This window comes from Amyelois transitella, chromosome 6 (assembly GCF_032362555.1).
Source record: "Amyelois transitella isolate CPQ chromosome 6, ilAmyTran1.1, whole genome shotgun sequence".
Lineage (NCBI taxonomy): Eukaryota > Metazoa > Arthropoda > Insecta > Lepidoptera > Pyralidae > Amyelois > Amyelois transitella.
Genome location: NC_083509.1, coordinates 3695047 through 3722614, shown reverse-complemented (window position 1 = coordinate 3722614; position 27568 = coordinate 3695047). Strand labels below are relative to the sequence as shown.

Sequence of the window (27568 nt, the reverse complement as noted above, 5' to 3'; positions counted from 1 at the left end):
GCGTCTGATAAGCCACTATCAGAGCTCCAAGCATGCGCCTCAGATAACCATTGATTGTGGTTATCCGTTTACCGGCCTTCTCATATCATTGGATCCTTCGATTATCTAGTGATATCATCGGAAACAATATTGGACAGTTACGCGAGGATAAAATTCTTAACATACATAATGGGTATGCGAAAGGGTTTTCGTTACAGGTCAAAACGCTTTTTTTTTAAATGAATTGAAGGACCACATATGGGTACCTGGTTTTAAAAAACAAAACAATTATATACCTAGATAGAAGATATACGCTGTGGAGTGGAACATACAAACAGATTACACGAGACAATGTCATTATCAGTATCTTGCACGTGAGAGCAGATGTGTGGACATGTTGCCAAATAGCGAGATGACAGAAATGAAACTGCGAAACTTTCAATTGTTTTCAAATTACTTTTTCTTGCCCAGGTCACAGAATTATTGATAGTACTGCACTTTCCGGACTAACCCTTACATTCAGAAGAAAATTTACGAATTAGTACATATAATTAATTAGTAAAACGAATTCCTATTATTAAAATACATTTTTATAAATTCCTTACTATATGGGTGTCATTGCAATATCAAATTACAAATAGAAGAGTATCGTAAACAAACCGTCTTGTCCGAATGCCTCAAAGTAATTACTTTGTACGTTGTTACCTGTCACGATTTCCAAAGTTGTTCTAAACAAACAAAAGGATCTGCCAAATTGCAAAAGCCCCTATTTGTATCATCTTTAATTTGTGGTGGGACAGGTTATCACAAACACGCATGGCGATGCAAGCAATATAATTGTATGCTTTCAAATAAGTGTTTTGTCTAAACATCCCACCTAACAAGATGGCTTTCCTATTTCAAAAAATAATTTCGGTCATAGTGACTTTGATTGTTAAGTTTAGTACACTCAGATAGTGTTACTACCCACATTCTCTCCTTATCTTTGCGTCTTGATAGTGCACACTCTGCCAATTTAATTCGGAGGTGGGGTCCGCTTTCCGACAATTATCTTTCCACTTTGTCATATTAATATCATCTTTCCCGATATCAATGCTAGGATTTCTTCCGCCTGCCCCTTTTGCATAGCAAGACATTTGTACCCCAAATAGTCTTCTCTCTACTACATAGATTACAGAACAGTAATCTTTGTCCGAAAAGTCAGTCTCATATTTCTGCAACATGAATTCGATGTACAGAATAGAATCTCTCCCAGAAAAGACTCAATTACTCAGTTAAGTAATACGAAAACATTGAAACAATCAATCAAATTTTGCTACAAAATAACTGATTTTTGTAATTAGAAAGAAGTTATTACAGCGTTTTTCAGCTTTGAAACACTGATAAAGTTTTTAAATGTATTTAAAACAACACCATTATCTATCCAATACAATTCTATCATTAAGCCAAATAGCTGAACGTGGCCATTCTGTCTTTTCAAGACTATTGGCTCAGTCTATCCCGCAAGGGATATAGACGTGACCATATGTATGTATGTACCATTATCTAATGAATTATAATATCACAATGTATGCCAGATAAAGTCGTAGTATGAAATTGTAAATATAATGAAATATGCGATCTTACCAGAACGAGAACCTTTCTAATCAGTGATAGCGATAAATAGATAAATGTAAGTGCATTCTCTCATTTACAAAGTACGATGTCAAGATATTACACAGATAATGCATACATTGCGTTGGGAAACGTGCCTAACCTCTTTCAAATATTGGAATCAATTGAATGCAAAGAAATTTCTTCACGTGCGGCCAAGTTTAATGAAATTTCGCGAAGCGATAAAGTAGCTGTTGGCTGGCACAATAAAATGGTTTTTATTTACATAACATCAACGTGTGTGGAGCTGCGTTGAGGTTTCGTTCAAACATCACATTTTTGTTCAAGGCTGATAACAATCGTTCTGAAACGATCGTTTCCGTTCACGCTGACATATTCATTACTGAAAAGTGTTCCGGATGCCCTGATTGAGTGGCGTTGTTTTTTATTTTTAAATTGCAAAATTAAAAATATGTTTAAATAACTTTACAAAAGGCATTTGCAGCAATTCAAATAAGCATCATATCAAATGAAGATGTTATAAGTTTGGAAGTAACTCGATTGGTGTCAACTTTGAAATTAAAAAAATAAACATTTAAGGTCCTCCATAGAGTTTTGTAGAAAAGGTCGTATTTCCAATTCCCAGTAATTGGTCTGCCATTCAAAAGCTACTAAAATTGCCTACAACTTTATCTAGCCTCAACAAAATAAATAACTGACCATCGACTTTGGTGTGGTGTGGTGAAGAAGGTGCAGACTCGACGTCTGAATGTAGGCTGTAGGAGTGTTCTGTTTTTATGGGAGCCGCGCCCAGGGCCGCGTCCGTCATCAGCCGGTCGTGCAGCACCACCACGGACTTCGAGTCCCGGATCATCCAGTCGCTCATCTCCGAGTCCTCGTCCAATACTTCTTGCATGTCCTGGAACAATGAGGCTTTTATCAGGCATTGGAATTTACGGCGTTATAATTAAACCAAAGTGTCTAAAGTCTTTCTGAGCTGCGCAATATAAAGTGGGGGGGAAAACCAAACAAGAACAACTGTAATTTTTTTATAAAAGCCAAATTTGTGTTGTACCATTTAAATTTTTCATACTATCAGCGTTATTGTTACATACCGCCACAGGTTACCGCTATAGTTCAATTTGACTTAGGACTATGTGCAACCAAAATAAATCGCGTGTAAACCTATCCTACATATTTTGGCCACACCGCATATTAACCTGACTTTCCAGTCCAGATTCATGAAGTACCCAATCAAAAAATAGTGTGCAAATTTATCCTGAGGCATATGTCAGAGGACTTTTTAAACAGGGTTAAAATTTTTGACCAAGTGTAATTCATGAAACTGATCAACTTTCCAAATAAAGCCGTTACGAAAATAAATAGATTTTGCAGTCACATGCAAATTAAGCAATCACCTGACGCGACATTGAATGGAAAGTCGGAATTTAAAATTTTGATTAGTTATTTGGCTATACATTTCTTTTGGTTCAAGATGTGTTGCACTGCATCTATTATAAAATTTTAAATATGCTTTTTGAAAAATGTTTTCGGTATATTTAATATTTTTGTATCCGTTAACTTTGTATTAGGCACATTAAGTGCAATGTTTACACTGATTAACGAAGGTCACACATTATCACAAGAGAATAAACGGGCCAGCGGGCCTTAAAGGTTAAGTGTATTATGTTTTGTTATTTACGTCGAAACAGTAATTGCATTATTATCAAATTACTTTAGAAATAATTCCACTTTAAATCAACACTGGATAACTTAATTCGGTAGTTTTGTAAGAAAGAATCCACAAAAACATACATTTGAACTTATTTCGTTTATTCTTACTATCCTTTCTATTCTGATATTGTCTGTTTAATGTGTGACAATTATTTGTCAAATAAACAGGAATTGTTAACTGCCAGTACCTATACAAAATAATAAGAAGGTTTAATTCTATTGTAGTGGATATCGATTTAGGAGTTAATTGAGATAAGGTGGGCGTCCAAAACCGGTCCTTAATCCTCATCTTGGCATCGAAAACGAGTTGGAAGACCAAACACCCATTACGGCGCAGGTTCTAACCATTTCTAAAATTCCACGATCGTATATTCTTCGTCAATAACAAAAGAAACTAGTTTCAATTCCTAGATAAGTATTTTGTTTTGCTAGACCGCGCAAAAAGGTGTGTTAGTTTTTCAAATTTTACGATAATGTGCTATGGTATTGAATCATTAATACATAATTTAAGAACAAAAAGGTTTACACTTTATAACACAAAAAGAAACTGTACTTAATAAATAGGCATACATGATAAATAAACTTTTTTTTATGGTGCGACTTTTTAATATCTACCGATGAAATTGCAACACTAAAAACGATAAGAAAGAGAGAGACACCTTAGAGCATGCAAGTACAAACAGAACATTTTACCGTGTGGCTCCCGCACTTTTAGGTCCAATCCGTCTCATTCCCATGGATATCGTAAAAGGCGACTAAGGGATAGGCTTTTAAACTTGGGATTCTTCTTTTAGGCGATGGGCTAGTAACCCGTTACTATTTGAATCTCAATTCTACCATTCAGCAAAGCAGCTGAACGTGGCCTATCAGTCTTTTTAAGACTGTTGGCTCTGTCTACCCCGCAAGGGATATAGACGTGATTATATGTATGTATATAGAACTTTCAAAAATATCTGTGCATAATAAATTCATGAAAACACAACATACAATTTAATCTTTCGCTCTGAATAAAGAATAAATTCGGGACGAGACTCTTCAAAGTTTTTATTAAAATTTATCTGAATGACACTCATATCAGAGTGGGTGGGATTGTTTTCAAGTTCAGCCACCAGTGGCGCCCCCTGCCGTGTGACGATTACTTGTTTATTGTGTATCTTTCACATTACTAACTCATAAATAACATAATAATGGTGACAGGTCAATAAACCAGCAGTAAAATTTTAAGTATGCCTCTAACAACTACATGTTTGCTGTCATTGTGCAGTCTTCTTTTTTCTTGATTCAGTGGAATACTTTTAACGTATGCGTAGAATTCTATGGTAGGTATAAGTATTGTATTATCTTCTTATATATATAAAAATAAAATAGGACACAGAATGACTAACTGACATAACAGCACAGCTCTAATCGCTAGGTCTAAGGTTAAAAATTTATGTGTGGGTTCCCTAATTTAACCTGTGGGGTGCAATAAGAGAATATCTCCCGAAATATCCGCGGAATCAAAAAATAACGGATGTTTTTGTGTTACTCGGGCGAAGCCGCGCTTTCATTCCAGTATTTCATAATAAAATCAACCAGATCTGCAAGCACTATAATAAGCCGACTGCAGAAATCATCAAACTCACTGTACGTGACTGTACTGACGTCGTTAATTACGTAATAAGTAATGACAATATCAGTCACCATCGCGAGCCACGCTTGTAGAAGAACCGGAATTAAAATCTTCCTCACGTCCACAACAGCGTCGGGATTTCCCACAGCGGGCGAGAAAGGTTCAATACCCCTGAGTATTTCGGATAAATACCCAATGTTATTGCTAATGGCGTTTGAGCCAAACGTTTGAAACACAAGTATGTTAACTTAAATCACTTTTTCCGGAGAGACTACATATTTCCCCTTGCTAAGATCTCTACCTTACCTATGTAAGGTATATACAGGTCAGACCTTAAGTTATTAAGGTTTATATCATAGCAACATGATTGTAACCGGAATGACTTTTACCAAATAGTTTGAAATACTCAATAGAGTCGCCATTTACAGCTTCTTATAAACCTTTAATATTATACATTTAAAACTAATAGTATACAAATAAACTCTTCGAATCTTTAAGGTTTATGATACTCTTGACTAGAACCAACCTTTCGCCACCACTTCGCCGAGGCAAACAAGGCATACATTTTGAAGCTTTATATCTTAAAAGGTAGACAGATTTAACAGTCTCGAAAGAGTCTTGAAGGCCACGTTCAGCTCGGTGGATTAGCGACAGAATTGAGATTGAGATAGTAACAGGATTGGTAAACCATCGCTTAACAATTCTAATTTACAAGCATCCAAACAAAGGTTCAATACCCCTGAGTGTTTCGGCGTACAACTAAAGTTATTCTAATGGTGTTTGAGCCAAAAGCTTCATAGTAATGCAAATTAGTAATGTACGCTTGGTATCGATGGAAATCGGAAGCCTATAAGGCATTCGGAAGGCAGGGGTCGCCGACCGAGTTTGGCATCACGGCCGTTCGTTCACTCGATCCTCTATTTCAGTGAACTGCTTTGCGCGGCCAAGGTGACGGCCATTACAAAGACCAGCATATACTGGCAATGTTGAACATTAGCGAAGTACTTGAAAATCATGTTGATCCGCTTCTACATTTTCGTACCGTCAATTTTACCAGATGCGTGATTACATCATCAACCAATGAACTCATAGTGAGAATTGGATGTAATTTTGACGCTAGTTAGTTAGTTGATGCACTGGTGGACAAATAAACCAGTTGTAAAATACTTTTTTTTTATATTGCTTTATATCCATTTTATAAAAAGCATAGCATAAAAAGTTTCAACGAATATATTTATCTCTTTCTTCAAACTATGAACATCTATTCTCTGGCGCAAATTTTTATGCGTGATCAGATGTTTAAAGATCTGAAAGAACGGCATCAGTGGTATTGGCTAGTTCTTCTCGGTTTCTATTTTTGAGAAGAAGAGCTTTGTCAGCCATTTACAAAGCGCTTCTTCTCAAAAATAAAAACCTTTACAAAAAAAAATCTTTACTACTGCGATTCATATGCAAATTTTAATTATGCAAATCGACGCTATAATTAGAAACGTTGAGTATCGGGTACTTTATGGTGGAAAGTCCAGTAAAGTGTATCCTATAAGTAGTATAGAGTATATTATAAGGTACAAGAGTACTTTTATTGACCTGTCAATATAAAGGATTAATCGTATTATTATAAATCGAAATCGTAGCAAAATCCTAGTTAGAGTCTTCTCCTCTGAGAGGCTTGATCATAATGTCAGTTTTATTTATTTATAGCTCCTTTATGTCTTGCAACTTTCAACGCACATTCACCTTGTACATGTCTATTAACTGCTATAATCTCTATCTTAACAGAGACAGCAATGCCAGACATTGCCCAATGTCTTTATTCTCACAGCACGTTTCTATCAAATGTCAATCGATGCAACGATCATCAAATTGCGTCTCGAGGTTTTGCAACATACCTACATATAACCTTGCAAAATCTACACGTTTAAATGTTTTTAAAAACTCAGCAAGAAATTGTAGCTATTTAATTTGTAAATATAAAACAGTCGTCTATCCCACTAGTGGGACGATTTTGGAACCTAACTTATTGCCGGCTAACTTTATTAAAATTTTGGAATTTGAATTGTAAAAAGAAACCCCTTTTTTCCTTTATCACCTATGTTGTCCTATGTTGTTCGTGTATTATCCATAGGAAGATATATCGGGTCTTTTCTTATGACTCTGCCGATAACTTTACAACCTTTGTATCACTGGATATAAAATCTTAGTTAACTCCATACTTCATAAATTACAAAGTCACACATAGACAATGCAAGATTAGCCTACTTGAAGTAATGATAATACATATGCCATAATATAAATGAGCTTTCAGAAGGCAAATTTCATTTATTTAATATACTCACATGTTATTAAACCATTTTTTATTGTAACTTGAAAAATTTGTGCGATTAAACCAGTGACTTTTCTTTCCTAGTAGATTTCAATCAAGGAGAACTTGAGGTTCTTATTTTAGGTGGTGGGCTGCCACAATCACTGATCAGTTAAACGTAGCCTAGTGACTATGTATATTGGCTCTGCCTAATAATGACCAACTTACTAATGAGGTGTAATAAATTGCTTTCCCGTGTGGTTCCCGGAATCAATAGAAAAAAGAATAGGACCATTCCATCTGTTTCCCTAGGATGTCGTAAAAGGCGACTAAGGGATATGCTTATAAACTTGGGATTCTTCTTTTAGGTGACAGGCTAGCACCCTGTCACTATTTGAATCTCAATTCTATCATTAAGCCAAACAGCTGAACGTGGCCTAGTAGTCTATTTAGGACTGTTGGCTCTGTCTACCCCGCAAGGAATATGGACGAGATTATATGTGTGTATGTGTAGTAGTAACAACTAATGAGGATAACTCAATCTGTGTTATTTGTCCTAAAAACATTTGGGCTGTCCGTTGTCCGTCAGCCACTCGGTAACGGAAAAGTGATATATGTCCCTATTTTGATTTATTACCTATGTATGAGTGATCAACAGTGTTTATAAGAAACGGGCCTTCTATCCTCTTTATTGTTATGCGCGGTGATCGGTGCGCGACGCCGTTACACATTTACGACACATTTGCATAGTGATGCAACTTCCAATAACCGGTCCCATGTGCCAGACGCATTAAATTTATTGCATAATTAAAACGTATGGACAATACAACATGATTACGTTATTAATTAATTTGCAAACTTTAATAAGTTATTAGCACATTAATATTAATAAAACAAGAATGCATAAAATACAAGTTAACTTGCCACTAAAACTACTGACTCTTAATATGCCATTTGACAAAATTAGCAGGGTGGGCTGGAATCTAAAAAAAATCTGATAAAAATAAAAAAAAACGTTAACTTGACAAATAAAAATTGCTTATTTATTAGATAGAAAGATCTGCCTATTTTAGTTTAGACTTTACACTGACAACATTGCAGTAATATTTATTGCTATCTCATCATTAATACACGATGAAGTCACCCAGTCCAGACTGTAAACAAATATTTGAACGCGATGATGTATAGTCATTCAGAAATTTATTTTTACTTTAAACAAGGTGAGTAATGTCGCATTTAAGCTGTTCCAAAATTTTTAGGCTCTTTCTCCTACAAACATAGGTACATACTCGTATTTCATTATATTTGTCTGTTGAACAAATAATGATGTTAATAAAACAGGTATTGGCGGTATTATAATTTGTAAAAAGCCAAAATGTGAAATGCAATCAAGAAACATTTTTCAATAAAAGAAAGTTAGGTCTGAATATAAATCATTGATGGTACTAACTCCAAAATATGTTTAAGCTTTTTTGGATGCTAATTTTACAATTCGAAGACTTTTCAAGTAGGTATTTATCCATAGACATTCCCCGATCCAGTGTCCATGTGTCAATATTTTGAATGTCACACATACGTCCATTTAATCACGTTGATTTGAACGTTATGTATATTAGTTTGAATACCAACCGATGCTCTTACGGTTAGGGTAAACCACATAAAGAAACTTGCACATTCAGGCACTTAGATGTGTTACCATGATCCAATACGGGTTAGGTTACCCTGCAGAAGTTGCGGAGGTCGTGTTAAAACCTGACTCACTCAATCCAGGAGCCAAATGTCAAGGGCATATCCCAGGCTCTACACAAGCGTGGTGAAGATGCAACCGGGACTAAAGCCAGGAGGAAGAAGATACATTTAATCACATCTTTATATTTATGAGCTAGACAGAGCCAACCAAACCCCAGTTTATTTGCCTTCTCCTTGATTGACTTTTATAGGAATTCTGCGAGGAAATTGAAGCAGCTGGTACCCTCCATTTTTTCTTTGCTACCATACCAGCAGGGAAGCTTACACATGTAACACCATTCCAATGATTTGTAATGATAACTTTACGCGAAACGTTTATCATAACATTAATCATCCTCCGATTCTTCGCAAAGGTTCTTATGAGAGTTAACTTGAAAACAATTGACATTCAAATATCATGCCTTTCCGTTCGTATAACTGGAGTTTTGTGAAAGGTGGGAAAGAGATAAAAATCTATAGTGAAATGTGGGATCAAATTAAACACATTAATCAATTAGCGACGCGGCCATTTCTTATAATACATTGTTCGTGTAGGTGCCATTAAGTTTGATTTGTTACGGCTGTTTCTACGCGGGAATTGCCAATATTGCCATTTACTCAATCAGAATAGGTAATTTCTTTTGTAGTGAATTATTTTTACTAACAAGATAATATCTAGATACATATCTATCTAGATATTATCTTGTAGATTAAGACTTTGTTCGAGGTATTCAAAAATTTGCGTCATTTCAAACTTCGATATATGTTTGGGTAGATATTCTTAAATGTATATGTAAGTTTTCAGAAAGCATATTATCACGGAAATTTCCGAAGTTATGGTAAGAAAAGAAAGATGATGAAAGTGCCTTACATTAAAGTTAAGACTGCAATCGTTTAAACCCTGTGAAATAAACATTTAAGTAAGTTCGGTACAAGTGGCCCACTTGTTTGAAATCGAAGTCGATTCAGGTAATTCATAGCCGCGTAAAAATAACCGTTCCAATTTCAAACTTCAGTCTCAGGGGCGAGCCCACGCGCTTAGTACGTGACTTTGATTCTTTAGGGATGCAGGTTGCTTGTATTTCAAAAGCTTAAAGGCTTTCACTGATTTTTTTGTGTTTTACTTGCCTATATAGAAAAGTAGAAGGGATGCTAAAAACATCACAACAGAAACACAAATGATGCATATATACAGAAGCAGAGGGAGACAGAACTTAATATTTATCATTTTGGGCCTATTGGTCCTACTAACACATACTTGACGTTAACATAAGTGCGTACGAGAGTTTTTAAAGTCCACTCTTTACTTACTATCGTAATTAATGATGGCCATCACCAAATAGTTAAACCATTTATAGCCATGTATAGACTCATCAAGTCCACATATGTACATGGAGTGTATTCAATATCACTACCGGATGACCCGTAGAGCATTTACGTCGAGAATCGATTGTTAATCGATTAGTCTATCAAATCGATGATTTACTAGGCATCCATGTTGGGCTAACAAGTCTGAACGTATAGAAATGTCCGCGAACGGTATCGAGTGAACCGGATGCGAATCCACTCGCTGGTGAAAGTTGATCTTACAAAAAATGCTCCCATTCCTGGCACCGGTTGATATTTCATGAGACGTTCACTTAAGAGAAAGAATGTTCTTAGCTGAATCTCAATTCTATCATTAAGCCGAGCTTGAGGTGGCCTTTCAGCCTTTTCGTGTGGTAAGAATATAACCAGGAAGGAGATATGTTGGTATGCACCCTTCTTAGAAACTTAAATTTGGGATTTCCTTAACTTAATCAGGGAATTTTGTAAGGTATAGATTTAGGCTCCCATTAATATTTTTTTAAATCCTTCCTATATATATATATATATATATATATGCCAAAATTTATAGCAAATTTTAATTTGTATAGTGATTTAGCTGTGAATTGATAGAGTCGTGTCTCCTGTTCTTTATTAGGAAAGAGAAACCAGGCAAATTCATCCACCTAAAGTTTGTTCTAAATACAATATTACTACATAGAAGTTTCGGGACTGAAATAAAATATTTCAAGTCAGTCAGTTAGATGGCTGTGGCATGAAACAGTAACAGACAAGTTACATTCTAGATATTCGATTCTGAAAATTAAATTAATTAGAGAAATAATAATTTTAATAATCATAAAGTTTAAGTTGCGATTTCACCAAAAAAAAAATGCACTGAGCTGATAAAGCAAAACTAGCGAATATCTTCCCCTTAACATTTCACGTGCAAGTGACCGGGCGTGGTCGCCTGGTGGGTACGGGATCGCGTGCGTTCTCGTGCAATATATATTGATAAAATTTACCAATTTTTTAATTGCTACATATTATGAGAACAATCCCGGACCTGCTGAAATGGTCTTTTTTCAGTTTTTCCTAATGGCTTCAAAATCCTGTGCCTAACTGACATGGTGTCAAACATCTGTATCATATAAATATGGTAATAAGGTGGGTCCGGGATGATCGGGTCAGAAACCGAACAGAAGGGAAATTTTGATAATTTTAGTCCTTTCGTCAAACACGACCTGGTCTTATTGCTTCATTGAATATTGATAACAAAACAAAAAAAAAAAAACTGTAAAGGTGGATAAAGTCGTCGTGAATTCTACTCTTAATTTTTCACCAAAAAAGAACTTAAAAATTCGACAATCTTAAAGATAAAGCTAAAACTACAAATTGCTTGTAAATTATTCAACGTTTAACGAAAAATTAAGCAGTACTTACCTACATTTCCATAGAATGACAGCAAAATTAGTATTCGTTTCAGGCCTTACAAGATCGGTTGGTAACAGAACGACCCAGATTTAAAGCAACCTAGTATTAAATTAAAATCATGTGTACTTAAATGCCAATCAAGTGACCTAGTAATATAAATTCTTACATTTTGCACACTTACAAGAATTGGTTTTGAAATGCCTATACTACCTTTAACAACATAGTAAGTGTTTACTTCATATTAATATAGTTTGGTTCATCGTGAAATATAATATTATTTCCATACCTCATCAAATTTTACGTCTAGCTATAAAAATTCTAGATTGACTAAAATAAAATTATGACATTGGTAACACTAAATTTGTAACTTTAAATTGGCATATCAGTTACATCATAATATCCCCATTATTTATATATTTATTTATTTATTTATTTATTATCCCCATAAAACACCCCTTGATGGAAGACAGATCTACGATGTCATAGTTATAAATAAAATCAAATCTGCTTATTAACCCTGATTGCGCACGAGTGACTGTTAAATTACTATCCAGTGACGAATGCAACAACATGTTCAAATGTTCAGCGCATCTGTTCTAGCCATTTCAAGCAATGTAGGGCTTGAGTTTGTGAGAAATAGGTCGGTGTGTTGTGTTCGCGCCGTGTGGTTCCCAGCACTTAAGAATCAGACCACTTTATATCTTTTCCTATGGATGTCGTAAAAGGTAACTAAGGGAAAGGAGGAGGGAAACTAATAACTTGGGATTCTCTATTTGAATCTCAAGTCTAGTCACTATTTGAATCTCAATTTCATCATTTACCCATACATCTGAACGTGGCGTTTCAGTCTTTTTAAGACCGTTGGTTTTGTCTACCCCGCAAGGGATATAAATGTAACTTAAAGTATGTATGCGTTGCATTCAGGTGGCAAAAAGATTGCGTGGGCGTGCATTGTAGGTTTAAATGTTATAACGCAGTGGGTGGCAGGTGTGGGCGCTGAAAGAACACTTGAAATGCAGTGTTTTCAGTTCCATTGTGGAGTGTTTGCAAAACTTCTACAGGTTTTTTTTTACTCATTCTTACTTTTATACCTTGGCATCAGACAGAGCTAATATGTGACTCTTAAATGTTATAATTATGACAATCTGATACAACTGTAGCAGTACTGAGTGAGTGACTGACTGTACGCAACGGCAACTATTCGGCGTAGGAAGAATGAAGTATGAATGTATTATGCACCTCGGGAAATATACATACATACATATGGTCACGTCTATATCCCTTGCGGGGTAGACAGAGCCAACAGTGTTAAGAAGACCGAATGGCCACATTCAGCTATTTGGCTTAACGATAGAATTGAGAAATTTATAAGAAAGTAACAAAGGGTGGCGCCAAAGCCGCGACTCGTCCCACTTTGGGAACCCTTTGAGAGCCACTACGTCGGCAGGAGGTCCATCCATCAGCCGGCGTAGTGGCAAAAGCCCGGTAATGTCGCAAAGCCCTTCGGGGACAAAATGAGTTCTTTTTCAGGGGATTTCCCCAAACTTCTCTAAAACGGAAATAAGTCACAATAGAGCTTTAATCTCAGACATATGTTGAAATGTATGAAATCTTTCGACAAAAGGTAGGTAGTGTCCATGCGCTTCGCTTGGCTCGTCCTAGTGGTTATAACAATCTTTGTTTTCGGGATTCTAAAACTTTATTATAACATAAAGATGTATTATGTAACGATTAATAAGTATGGATCCGTCTAGACAATGGATAAAACATAATTGATTTAACTGGTACACAAATTCCATTAGAAAGCCTGCCTATAGTTGCTAACGACTTTTCTAAAATTAACATTATCCATTACGCCGTTTAAAGATCTACCTTATGTAGACATACTCCGATAAGCCAGCAATGGTTATAGATACATTTGTTTGACTCTAGGATTTGACTACACTATTGTATCTTGCTAATGTTATTATTTCCAAGAGTTTCAGGGTCCTGACATCAAGTTTTAGTAAATTTAAAAATATTTTGGAAAGGTCACGTCAAGAATACTCTAAACCACCGAACTTGTATTAAGAGACTGATGAATGTGGAAAAGATGTAAGCATTTCGTGGTAGGTGGAATTTGTAGTGTTTGCCTATCCTCAGGGGAAGAGGCGTGACATATGTATTTGTATATCACCAACCAAGGCGAATATTTCTAACTTAGGGGTGGGCTATATCATTACTGTAATTATTGAGAAACATTCACTGAACCCTTGACAACAAACAAGGGTGTTGAAACGCGACGTCTTTCCACCATCAAGTTGTCTAGACGTCGATGACGTCATAACCGAATGATAATACAAAACATCGAGCGTAGGCGTGTTATCGTTCAACACCAAGGAAATATCACGAATGAATTATGGAAGTCCCTTTTAGTAGGCATTTTAAGTGTTAATTAAGTTAAGTTTAATTAAAATGCAAAACCTTAGCTTGAAGACTTTCTTCGTACCTACTTGTACGTAAAAAGTTTTATTCAAAAAGATGAAAAAATAAGAACAAAAATAAAAGCCAGTCGGAAACAATTGTATTTGCAGTTTGGATGGCTTTTCTAAAACTCATCTCGTTATCAGACAGGACAATGACTCAATACGAGTCCATCGACGTCTTTTTAAAAGTACAATGAAGATGAACTTACAGAGATAAAGAGATGAAATAGAATTTTTGCAAAAGAACTGGTTATAACTGTTATTTTCGAAAAGTATTTGTGAGCTTATTGTATTTCCGATAACACACAATATTATAATGTCCTTACAGATTAACCTTAACCCTTAAGACTCGAAGGACAGCTTCAGCTAGACGCCATCATCAATTGACAGATTTCCCTTGATTAACAAACAGTTCATATTCCCAATGTTTTGATTATAAATAGAAAAATGTTATGCCAATACCGCACAAAAGTATTAAAAATGCTGATTACGAAATCAAGTTAAATTCCAATAAGTGACCGAGCTAGCAGAAATACGCAATTATGCCACAAAACGTATTCGATTTCAATCTCACGTTTCATTGAAAAACGAGCGGTTTTCCCGCCCTCGTCCAATTTTCCAGTGTGCGACCTCCAGATAACGATGTGATACGCCGACGCAACAGGCGACCGACCCAGTGTGAACACGCCCTTACTAGGGTTGCCAAGACACCGTACCTAATGGCTGGACAGAGTTGGGATTTGCCTGTATTGTTGACGATTTAAGGTATTTTTCAAAGCTAGACCAACGTTTTTTGAGACGTTGTAAGTATATACGCCTCGCTTGGGGTTAACTACTTCTTTAGTAATCTGGCGGTGCTTCGGCGGTTATGACTTGACGTGATTTTCGATCCGCAATATAAAAATAATCACAAAACCCGGACACATCAGGGCCATCACTGCAAATTTAGCCGGACATACGAGTACAATCTTAAAGCCTACGAGTTCCGTAGCATGACATTATTTTTAAATGTCACTTGGGTACAGTTGCCGTCAGTGGTGTCGATAATAAACATGAATCTTGTCACGTATAATTTGAAAAATAGGTACTGATAAGGAAGGATTTTTATCGAGTATGTTATATTGCCTAGTGTCAGATAATACTTAAGATTGTAGGTATATGTGAATTGCTGATAAAAATTACCATCAAAATGGTCAGCGCGATTATTATTTAATTTTTTTGCATAAAAAAATATTGCAAGACCTCAAAACTTCAGAATCAGCTGAAGTGTCGCATTCCCGTAGTCGTAATTTCATCAGTGAACGAGTAAACAAAATTATACTATTATTATTCCATGTCTGTTTAAGGCATTTCAGTTTTAAGTTCTCTTCAGTTTTTGTAATTTTAATCGCTAAGTCACCATTGCCGCCGATGATACGGCGCGCCCCCGACGTCGCGCCGTGACGTCACACCGCGGGGCGCCAGAATAGGCTCAGTCTAGAAACGTCACTGTAACTATAGAATTACCCATCAACCACCCACGCGTTACCAACGTCACACCAAGTTACAGTAGGCGTGACAAGAAGGCTTACCAGAAACGAATTACAATTACGGAAAACCTGTTGATTCTATCTACCCCGCAAGGGATAGAGAGGATTGTATGTATGTTTTGTATACACATATTATTTATCATGATTTAATTCTTTACGGGGTAGACAAAACCTCGTAGGCTAGGTTCTTTGTGAGTTGAAGAATGAAAAATTTACATGCTCTATCTACTAAAATGGTAAAAACTTGCAGGCAAGATCAGGCAACACTAGCTATAGTGCGACGACGCCCTAACAATCTTCTACTTTTCTCAATTTTCCGCACGCCTCTCCCCGCCTGCGCCCACCTAGATAAGAGAAAATTGGATTTTCACACTATTTATACGGCAACATTGTTTTAAACGCGCGCCGTAACGCCTACTAGATACACGGCCCATTCAGGAATTCGTTCCACAGATAATTTTACTGTAACGAAGTTATGTAATACGATATACTGATAAGTTTAGTCTTTATATAGATTTTTTAGCTTTAATAGGCATGGAATTATTTAAAAATAAAATTTGATACATATAATGGTTTATATTAAGGTTTCTCCGCTTTGAATTTTTTTTTTCATTTTATCTACACCAATACTATTATAAAAATTACTTAATTATGTACGTAATATTACCTGTCTTTTCCTGGAGCCAACCTTTTGGCTTGGCCTGGTTGTGGCTTTCCTAAGTAAGGGTTTAGGACTAGCGGGGCTAGCATGGCACGCCCGACGCCGTTTCTATCTCGCTATAAACTCGCGAGAAATAGCGACAGTTTATCACGCGATAAAGACGGCATCGCGCGTGCGACACTAGCCTCGCAGGAATATTAAGATGCAAATCCTCTTACGTTCAGTGATTTTTAACCCTCGCGGGCTACAGATGTCGTTTACTTTTAACAGGCTATGTGTGGTATTTGAATACAAATTAATGTCTGTAATAACAAGAACGTAATATCGTGTCATCAGTTTACATAACATTCCTTTGTATTCACCCAATTATCACTGTAATCGGCTTTCAGGAGTAATGTCATTACCTTCGTTACGAACAAGCCTACTGCCCGCAACCAGGATTTCTTGACCTGAGAAAACATATTATGTAAACTGATTGAGAGGTCCTGGTTTTTGGTCAGCATAATTAACAAAGCCAGATTTCAGACTAAATGCGGAATATAAGATCCAATTTATGAAGGTTTCAAACGCTTTGAAAGAAGCTACTGTCGTATTTAAATAAGGTACTCCGGAGTTTTGGAATGGTAAATATTTGTTAACAAGTAAAATTAAATATATAAAAGGTGAGAAAGTGAATATAATGATAATTGTGCGAATGTTCGCAAGCCCTAATAAAGTTGATAAACACTTGTATGTAATTAGCAAACACGTTTTATTTCAACTAATTATATAAGTACGGCAAACAACGCTGGCGCTTGATAACGCAGGAAGGAAATGGTTTTATCAGCGGAAACTCATCTCAAAACTCGGTTTAAGACCATGAGATATGATGTCAATAGAGCATTAAAATGTTATCAAACAAAATAATACTTAAAAGAAGTTAGTCAAGTATTAAAAAAAAATATCATTGCATAAAAGTTAATTTTCCTACAATACAAACCTTTACCCTGTCCAGAATATATTTAATCTATACATACAAAATCTGACAGAATATAGTGATTTCATATTCTGATAAACGTTCTTGTAAATCGCTTTAAACTAGTTGCATCAGTTGTATCATCTATAATAAGGTCAATTATTGCCTGCAAGATTAAAGTTTATCATAAATATCGATTGGGGTCGTAATATCAGCTCTACTATGCAAAACAAGAGTTTTCCTCAAATGACCGTGTGGTTCCCGGCACCAATACAAAAAAGAATAGGACCACTCCATCTCTTTCCCAAGGATGTCGTAAAAGGCGCATAAGGGATAGGCTGACAAACTTGAGATTCTTTTTTAGGCGATGGGTTTGCAACCTTACGCTACCTGAATCTCGATTTTATCACTAAGCCAAATAACTGAACGTGGCCTGTCAGTCTTTTCAAGATTGTTAGCTCTGTCTACCCCACAAAGGACTGAAAGGCCACGTTCAACGGTATAGCTAAGATTCAAAATATGACAGGTTGCTTGCCCATCGTCTAAAAAAGAAAAAGTTTAAAAGCCTATCCATTAGTCACCTTTTACGACATTCATGGGTAAGAGATGGAGTGGTCCTATTTTTTTTCTACTGATACCGGGAACCACACTTAACTAATCCAGGATTGTGGTATTAAGCGCACTTCGGGCTTCACCTCACCTCAGTACGCTGACTTTAAAAGCATGATGATAATCGATTTGCTGACGTAATATCAGCTCTAATACTTGCAAAAGTTTTCCTCAAATAATGAGGGACCAAAATGCACAAGCACGTGTGCAGTTTCGCATAACGGTAAGTCGCATTCTTTACGCAACATCATACACCGCATGCCGGTCACGCGGCGACTGTAAATCCTTGCTATGTAAACGCGACTTGGAATGAAATAATAAGAATCGCGGAGAAAACGTCGTCATGTTTTTTATATTAGTGGTCAATTATCTCGCTTTTTAAAGAGCAGTAAAGGAAATTAAACGGATAAAGTACGAATAGGACTCGCGCAACTAGGGATTTCTACAAATTTTAATTAATTTGTAAGTACCTGTAGGTACAAAAATACCTCATATACCATACTATATGCTGACTACAGGGCTTTTTAAAAAAATATTATTATACTTCAACACGTGCTAAAAAGGCTCTTAAACATTTCACTCAAGACCTTGACAGACAGACAATGAAAAGTTCTTATAGGGGTTCTGTTTTTCTGTCGAGACACGAAACCTTAAAAATAAACAAACTGCAACGACTATTAAAACTTAAAAAATGCTGGATTCTGGCTGGTATACTTACATTCATGCATTTTGCAAGGAATGTAATGGCTCAATTACTGCGGCCTGGTTCTCTAGCATAGATACACTTGCGCACATTTACTCACGAATCTTGGGCTCAAACTACCCTATTCAAGGATATAGCATTTCGTGCGGCTCCCGGTAGGTACTTTTGAATAAGACTATTCCGTGGATGCCCCAAATGGCGGCGACAACTGTCATATAAATAACCAGGATCCTACCTGGATTAGATTCTCGTGTTAACAGGGCCACGAAAGTTAAGGCGATAGTTGCTTCTTGGAATTGACTGACCTAACCCATGTATGTACATGGATCAGATCCGAAGTCATTAAAGAAATGCCAAGAGGATATCCATATGTGTATAAGTATGTAGAAATGTCAAGACTTAATAATTAATTTTACTTCCTCATTCGTAATCTAAAGTAACTATTATCATTTAAAACTTTTACTTGGTGGATAGAGTGTGATAATCTATATATGTAATTTAATACATAATCATATCTTTCAATTATTCATGAGATATATTATTCGATACGTTATCGAGTGAAGAAAAATATCGACTTTTTAAAGTATATGTATGCTCTGGCGCAAGGCTTCTAGTAATCCGATTGTGGTAATGAGTATTCGTATTCGTGTCACACGAAGTTATATTTGACTTCGTCATACCCTGACCTATTACAATGCAATAGAGTTCTAAACGGTTAAGTCTCATAATAATAAATCTTGGGCGAGTATCGGCATATTTTCACATTCTCTTAAGTATGCCGATACGTGATTTTGTTCGTATAAGGGCCGTGGGAATAAGCATTTCTTATGGGAAATGTGGAATATATTTATGTTCCATTTAAGCAAATTCAATCGAACCTAATATTAATAAATAATATATACGGGACAAATTACACAGATTGTTAGCCTCGAAGTAAGTTCGAGACTTGTGTTACGAGATACTAACTCAACGATACTAAACATCCAAGACCCAGTCCAATCAGAAAAAGTTCTTTTCTCATCATGCCCTGGCCGGATTTCGAACCCGGGACCTCTGGTGTCACAGACAAGCGTACTACCACTGCGCTACATAGGCCGTCGTATATAATAGAGGCCGTAATATTTGTTGCTTGACCTACCTTTTCACCAGGAGCTCGTACGTTAATTTAGCCTTCCCCTTCCAAAATTACCATTCACACTCTCTTTCAGTATATTTGTTTATTTAACTATTTTCATATATATGATAATGAAAAATTAGACAATTTTAACAGATTTAAAAATATAGACTTACTTTACAGGTTGATTTCTATGTCCGGGTTAAATTTACTATTTTCGGTAATTATAAGCATGACCAGCTCACTTGAGTTTCACTCTCGCAGAGTGAAGAGAGCTGTAACGAACTGCAGTTAAAAATAGATATCTCGTTTAATCAATCATTCAGGCAGTCGTTTAGCCAGTCAACGGTGTTGCCAAGTCCACTACAATATACTTGAAATAATTATTTAATCTGACCTATCTCCTACATAAGTATTGTCATATTATCTTATCACTACATAGTATAAAACAAAGTCGCCCATTTTGTCTGTAGTCCCTTCGTATGCATAAAACTTTAAAACTACGCAACGGATTTTGATGCGGTTTTCACTAATAGAAAGAGTATTTTCTCCGACAGGTTTTTATATATAATTGAAATACATTGAAACTATATTAGCTGAGTTATAGCGATTTATGTCCAAGAAGTCAGAAAAAAATCTAATTGAAGGTTGCATTTGTGCGTGCGCCGCTTATACCGTTGGATACAAGTAAGAACAATGTATAGCAAAAACATTGGTCTTTATTAGTTCTACAAAAAAGTCCGCGATGACATATATCCAGCTTTTTTATTTAAGTCACAAAAACTACTTTTCTGTATTAAAAAAACATTTAATTCGTTGGGTGATGTTTAACTGGTGATATAACCAATAATACATATATCCTTATCAAAATAAGTAAGTTCATCATCACGAGCATTTAATTTAGATTATTTTTGCAGTTTACAGTGTGTTATTTAGACATATAGTTTAGGAGATATCACGATATTAGTATTGCGGCACGGTACGGGCCGGCCGCGGCGGCGGGGGCAGCGTCCCTATAAAGAGTCACAGAAACCAAAAAACATTTTAATATTTTAAACGCGGTTAAGGGAAAGAGAAGTTAGTGTGAATTGAAAATTAGTATCCAATATGTGTTGGTGCGTTGACTGTATTTGTCGAAGTAGCGGGATACACGCAAACGAAGTTGCGCGGGTCAGCTAGTAATAATATATTGAAGCAGTTTCAGTACTCAGTATTGTCAATTCGTTTTGTCTACCTTTGAGTTACCAAAGGAAAGTCATTATCTTTATTACAAACTGCTCAAGATATAAAGTTGTCAATATTAAAAATAACTTTGGGAACTTAATGATACAACGTTTTGCGAAAGTGCTTCAATAACAAGCTGAGGTTAACGAGGGATTACAAACGTGAAAAAGTACTAAACCTGTTATCAAAAAATCTTAAAATATTATTAAATAAAGTTCCTACAATGTTTTACAAATAACAGCAAAATATGCTGACAAAATTCTTTACAATTTAGCGAACGATTATATTGGCTAAGAGACCATGGAAACATTTTATACTGCTGAGTGTACTTTACACTTGAGAGTATATGTGACTACGCAATATTTTAGCAACACGATCAAGTTAATAGAGGTTTATTATGATTATGTTAAATATTTTGACATACATAAATTCTACTTACATTGAATATTGACACTCGGACACAAGTTTCAATATTTCAATGCTGATTTGTGCATAATTTGAGATGGACACAGCAGAATTTATTTTTGACTCTTACAATGTAGTTGAGACTGACTACCGTTAGATGCTCATAACCATTTCTATTCCTTCTATTGGAGATAGAATAGAATAGATTTATTTTCAAAATTGGATAACAGGTATCACTTATTGACGTCACATCACTTAAACCTAATTAAGATTACATGAAATGTGGAATTTAATCACCCAGGTGACCAAAGTTGAATAAATCGATTTCAATTTAGTTTTGTACCTCAAAAGATAAAACTTCACTGAAGTCCGTGAGCCCTGTCTCGGCCTAGATAAACCTTTAACAGACAGCCTGTTTTCATTCATTCTTTTTAATATTTACAAAAGAAACAAGCAGTGATTCAGCGGTTCCTTAAATTCAAACAAAAACGTAATCCAAGCCCTAATTTGCAAAAGCTCAATTCCACTTTGATTCGACTTGATGTCAAACACGTTATATCAACCGACACCTTGTAACTCAGAAACAAGCACTTCACCAAAGAGGCCAAAGAGGCTACACACATAACGCTTTTATCCCTAACGGGATAAACGAAGCCGTCAGTCTCAAGACACGAAGGTCACGTTTATATATTTTCACAAACTGATTCGACTAACAAAAATACAATATAATCTTAGAAATTATCGCAAATTTCTTATTTCTATTTGTGTTCTTTTATTTCGTTGTGTTTTTGAAATGACATTAAAGTCCAACGGGACCAGACACTCGGAAGGCTCAGCACGTAACGTCCAAGGTCTGCCTTTTTCTGACAGGCAACACAGGGTTGCAACAGTGACTCAGATTGTAGGAATGTAATTATCATGAATTAGGGCTGCCTCGTTAAGGAAAGCCTAATCAGTAGGTAATTTTAAAACTGCAATTCCTTGAGTTCATTGAAAACTTAAGTTCAATGTTTGAAACTCATTGTAGCGTAATCGGAAAGTGTATTTGTTAATGTAAAATTATTCAGAAACATATGGGATAATTATTTCTATTGTCATAATAGATTTTCTTGATAACATGAAAATTTCGGTTACATTTTATATCAACCCGTGTAAAGAAATGAATTTATTTAGAACTTACACACACTTTAAAAATTTGGTGTAAAAAAAGGTAACTAATCAGATTTCGCTGATTTGAAATAACAATGAAAATAATATCTACAACTAATGACATAAATATGTATATACAATGAATGGTATCATAAAATAAATAGAAAAGCTACGTTACATCATAACTATCGAATTTGTAGACGTCAGCATCGCCCAACATTTACGGTGCAATGACAATGATTGGACATGACAAATTACACTTTAATGGCACCCCTAGCGCGTAGGGAGCAGAAGGCGGACGTAAACAACGCGCCATTCCCGCCGAAGGTTGCCAGCCCTGCGTCCTTTACTCCAAGGTGAGGACAAGAAATGGAAAATTCTATTTGTTTTAATTAACTTCTGCATGAACAATAATCATGTTACGTAAATTGAAAGCTTTGAAATTTGGAAATTCTCAGATATTTAATAAATTTAAGGAAAGGTGAAATGATATTACATTGAAGTATTACAAATAATTTTAAAGTTGTCTTAAACAGAATAGAAGAAAAACTAGGTTGCTAGGACTAGGTTTACTCTATATCTGTGATATCAATAAATCAATAATAACTCAATGCCATCAAAAGCAGCAGATTTCAATGTCCTGGGCAGAGGAATTTCCAACCAGATACAAGACGATACAAACAAAAAAGAATAATAGACATGCAGGTCTGTGTCTTATTGAGAACTACCAAAATACAACAAGATAATTAACAAACCGTCACAAACCTCATAATATTTAACAGTTATCTATTGATTGGACGTACGTAACGGGACATCATGGAACTACGAACTGTTGGAACCGTCGCAACACAATAGCAATAATGTTCTTCGTAATCGGTGAATCATATTAGTTACTTACATAATGAGAACGTTTATGGTTGTTACCAAGACAGTTTATTTTGCTATTAATTTGTCGTAACACTTCAATTTCGAATTTGTTTTATTCGTTCGAATTCTATTTATTAAATAATGGTTCAGTAATTTGATTTCTGACATGCATATTCAAGCAAGGCACATAGGTATCTGAGTTTCCACGATACAAGCTGGGTCAAATTCTCATGTTATCTCTGCTCTACATACTTCTTAATGCTCTAATCTAAGGAGATTCCTGAGACCCTCCCAAGGAAGACGAACCGAGACAAAACGTCAAGAGGATTCGCGAATTTAGTATATTAGATCTGGTGACCAGAGCGTAAAGGCTACGTTACGCGACAACCATTATTTTCAGGTAGTACTTACTATGCAATGCGAGAACTGTGAGGGCATTGATTCCGGTAGTCTGAGGACATGAATCATGTTGCTTACCTGTAAAGAAAAGTTAGTCATGAGTGTCATGCGAAAGTTATGGCAAATATTTGGAGCGCTATGCTTTACAAATAGGTACTTGGTATAAACACAAGTAAGTGCATTAATTTAAACGGATTCAAATTGGATTAATTTAAAGTTAAAAAGAAATTCAGGTTTTAGGTGCGAAATATATTTAAATAATGAACGGATTTTTAGATTTCAAAATAACATTACGAATAGTTACACTGTCAAAAAATTAAGTCGTTGTTTTGCTTAGACACCTGATCGCAAAATAAAATAAAGAATATTAAAAAGAAACAAAGCTAAAATTGCCAAACATTCGGAAACGTGGAATATCCCATTTATCACAGCGATTCCCAATGTGGGGACAGTCGGGTCAAATCACAATAATTACAATAGTTAACCCAAACGATGCTAGGCCCGCTTTCACTGATCTGGTTGATGTATTGTTGGCGAAGGACAATAGTTTTCCACTTTCACACGCCCGCGCCCGCCCGTCAGTCATTCTGATAAATCAATGAATCAGATCTCTGCGGTGCCGTTTCTGAATTGAATAAGTCAAAACTTATTAGATAAACCGTTCGGAATGTAACGAAATCTATATTAACCGAAACTATTCTAGTATTTATCTCGGTAGAGTCTTGAGTTTGTTAAACACTTCTTAAAATTAAGTTTGTTTTAGTAAAATATTTTTGGTTCTTGCTTTTTATAATCATACTATAAATTAGTATGATTGTTGCTCAAAGTTGCTCGTTTTTCCTCGTTTTCCTATTAAACGATATCGTAATAATAAACAAAAATGAAACCTGCGACATTGCCAATCCGGATCCGTTTACCAAGACCGTAAGAAATAATTTTCCAGTTATGAAGTTATGATTGCAGATTATGGCACGAAAATTGCTCATTTTAATTCAATGATAACCAGAGGGCAGCTGCGTGCCCGTCCGGGCGGCCTTCTAGCCACTGGGCCATAAACGACACCCAGCATTCCAGAATATTGGCACTTATTGCACTGTGCACTTACGAGTTTTTATCCCGTTGGTAGCAAGGACGCTTTCTTGGCGATTTTTTTAAAGCAATCGAGCGACTATTATGGAAGAGAAGAAACATTTAATCACCACATTCGCACCGCAATTCTAATGTCTTTTAAGTTACATTCTATAGTGGATAAATACCTACATCAAAGCATTTTGTTACTTTTTTAGCAAACTAAAAAAATGCTGTGCTAAACGAAGTTATTGCACGTACTTATATTAAATAAATAAATCAGCATTAAATATAATATTTTATGTATGCAACGGAGTTTAGGAATCTTGGTTGACTCATCATAATAGTTACGATGTGTAGAAATCAAAATTAAAAAATATTTTCAACGGCTTTTTGAATGTTAATCGAGAATTGTTAATTCCACTAGGGATTCTAAGATAAAGTTGCGAAATTACAATAATCTGGAATAGGCACTTTCAAAAAGGTTTATTTTCTTGTTCATTTAAAAGATCTTTGTTCCTTAATATTTAAACTAGACATTTTAAAGGAATAAATAACGAAAAATAAAATGCTCTGCCAAAAAAAAAACGATAAAGTATTATTAACTGAGTCTTATCCTATTTCACTTTTAAAAAATACATAATGAAGTACGATAAAAGCCGGTTTTAGTAGATAAACAGAAAAGATGTAACAACATGAATTTTGGCACCATGAGGCCTTTGCCGAAAGTCAACGCACTCGCGGAGTCAAGGCCATACCTTGGTAGGTTTGTTTTGGAGGTTCAAGCCTCGCCCACAGCACGCGAAGATTGTTTGTGCTTGACTCACAATTATCTTTTAAGTTTTCTGTATATAAAAGGCAAAGGTGACTGACATTATCTATCAACGCATATTCGAAACATTAACAAACAATTTCTTCGAAAAAACTGCGAGTACCGCGGGGAAGTAAAGATATTTAGGGTGGATGTACTGTACGTACCGCCGTCTGTTTCAAGGCACTATTGAAATTTCTTTCTCCTGGATGTCGTAAGAGGCGACAAAGGCGTAGGCTTATATACTTGGGATTCTTCTTGTAGGTTATCACCTATCGGCTAGCAACCTGTCACTTGAATCTCAATTCCATTATTAAGCCATACAGCTGAACGTGGCCTTTCAGTCTTTTCAAGAATGTTTACCCCGCAAGGGATATAGACGTAACAATAAACAACGTAAAAAATAAACGCATCGCTCATTATACAAACGTCTTGATTTATCAATTACAAAGTTACTATTGTATTATGAAATAAAATATGACATTTGCATGATTAGAGCCCATTGATAAATTTTGCTAAACGCCTTACCTTACGTTGGTTTATCCGGCACTGGGTAAGCAGTTACGAAAGTCTATGAACAATAGACATCTATAACAATGATTTAAATAATGAATGATTAATTGAGTTTTTATGATTCAATGATAATTAAAAAATAAGTTGCTTTATAATGAGCACGTGAGATTATTTATCCAAGGAGATCAGTGCATCTTGAAGTGCAGATTGCAACTCACTCATGAAAGTGATTGTTCCCATCCGAAAGATGTTAAAGTAAGTGGCAATTTCGATAATCTTACTCGTTTGTTATCGAATAATCGCATCGGCTCATCGCAAACATAACGCAACTCATGGCCAGTCGGTTGCAAAAGTGGATATTTGAGCCAAACATATCGATGCAATCGACTTAGTCTCAATTGTCTTAAAATAGACTGAGCTCAGACAATTAAAATCATAATAGTGGGTTACGTCACCTATAGAAAGCTTAGTGGGTGTGTAATATATCGAATGGCCTGTGTCGTGTCTTATGCCAACCTGGTGATAAGTTTATTTGGTTTGATACTAAGGGTTTAGCAACAAGACTAAAATACTATGTAGTATTTCTTGTAACTGTGCAATAAAGATATTACAAACCAAAACACTAATACAATTGATATAGTATTACATTGACAGCAAAAACATTTAGTTTTGATTATTATCAAACTTATAATTAATGCCATTAAACTGGAAGAAATCTGATAAAAGTTGTTTGTGTTGTTGACTACAACTTAAGTTATCTAAATAGTGATTGGATACGAATGTGGTATGGAGTAAGTTTTTCTTCTATACATACAATCACGTTTTTACCCCTTGCGGGGTAAACGGAGCCCACAATCTCAAAAAGACTGGAAGAAAACGTTCAGTCGTATGGCTTTATACCTAATGGAATTGAGATTCGGATAAGTTTGGCTTTCTATAGAAATTAATAATTATAGATAGGAAATCTAATTCTTTTTACAAATGAAACACCAATTGAGCTACAAAAGTGATAACGCATCGCGTAAGGCAAGCGGAGCGGTGAGAAACGGCACATTGTTTTGGCGGGAACAATGCACACTAATTAAAACTATAATAACAATAAACAATGACATGTTACCACTCGAGAGTTTGTCTGCACTGATTTGGCAAATTACTCTATAAGTAGAATGTTACTAAATTTCTTATTTTTTATTTATTTATAAGAAATTTTGTCAAAACAAACGTAAGGTATCAGCAAATTGCTTCGTACAACTCGCATTGTGATACCGACGATACATATTTGTAAAATCTTTCAATGTTTTGCCGTGATATCTTATTATTACTATCGTCATCGAATTGAATTGTTATTGTGACTTTTAAAATAAATATGTCAGTATATTATTTCTACCACGTACTAAGGATTATACCAG

The 27568-nt window shown here is 35.6% G+C and overlaps 1 protein-coding gene across 1 annotated transcript in view; it reads right to left on the bottom strand.

Annotated features, from left to right (window-relative positions):
• LOC106139231 (cyclic AMP response element-binding protein A) overlaps positions 1-27568 on the bottom strand; it is a 73730-nt gene that overhangs the window by 8357 nt on the left and 37805 nt on the right. Inside the window, exon 2 of the mRNA XM_013340628.2 lies at positions 2293-2491. Within this exon, the coding sequence (XP_013196082.1) occupies positions 2293-2491 (199 nt within the window). The remainder of the gene's footprint in view (positions 1-2292; positions 2492-27568) is intronic.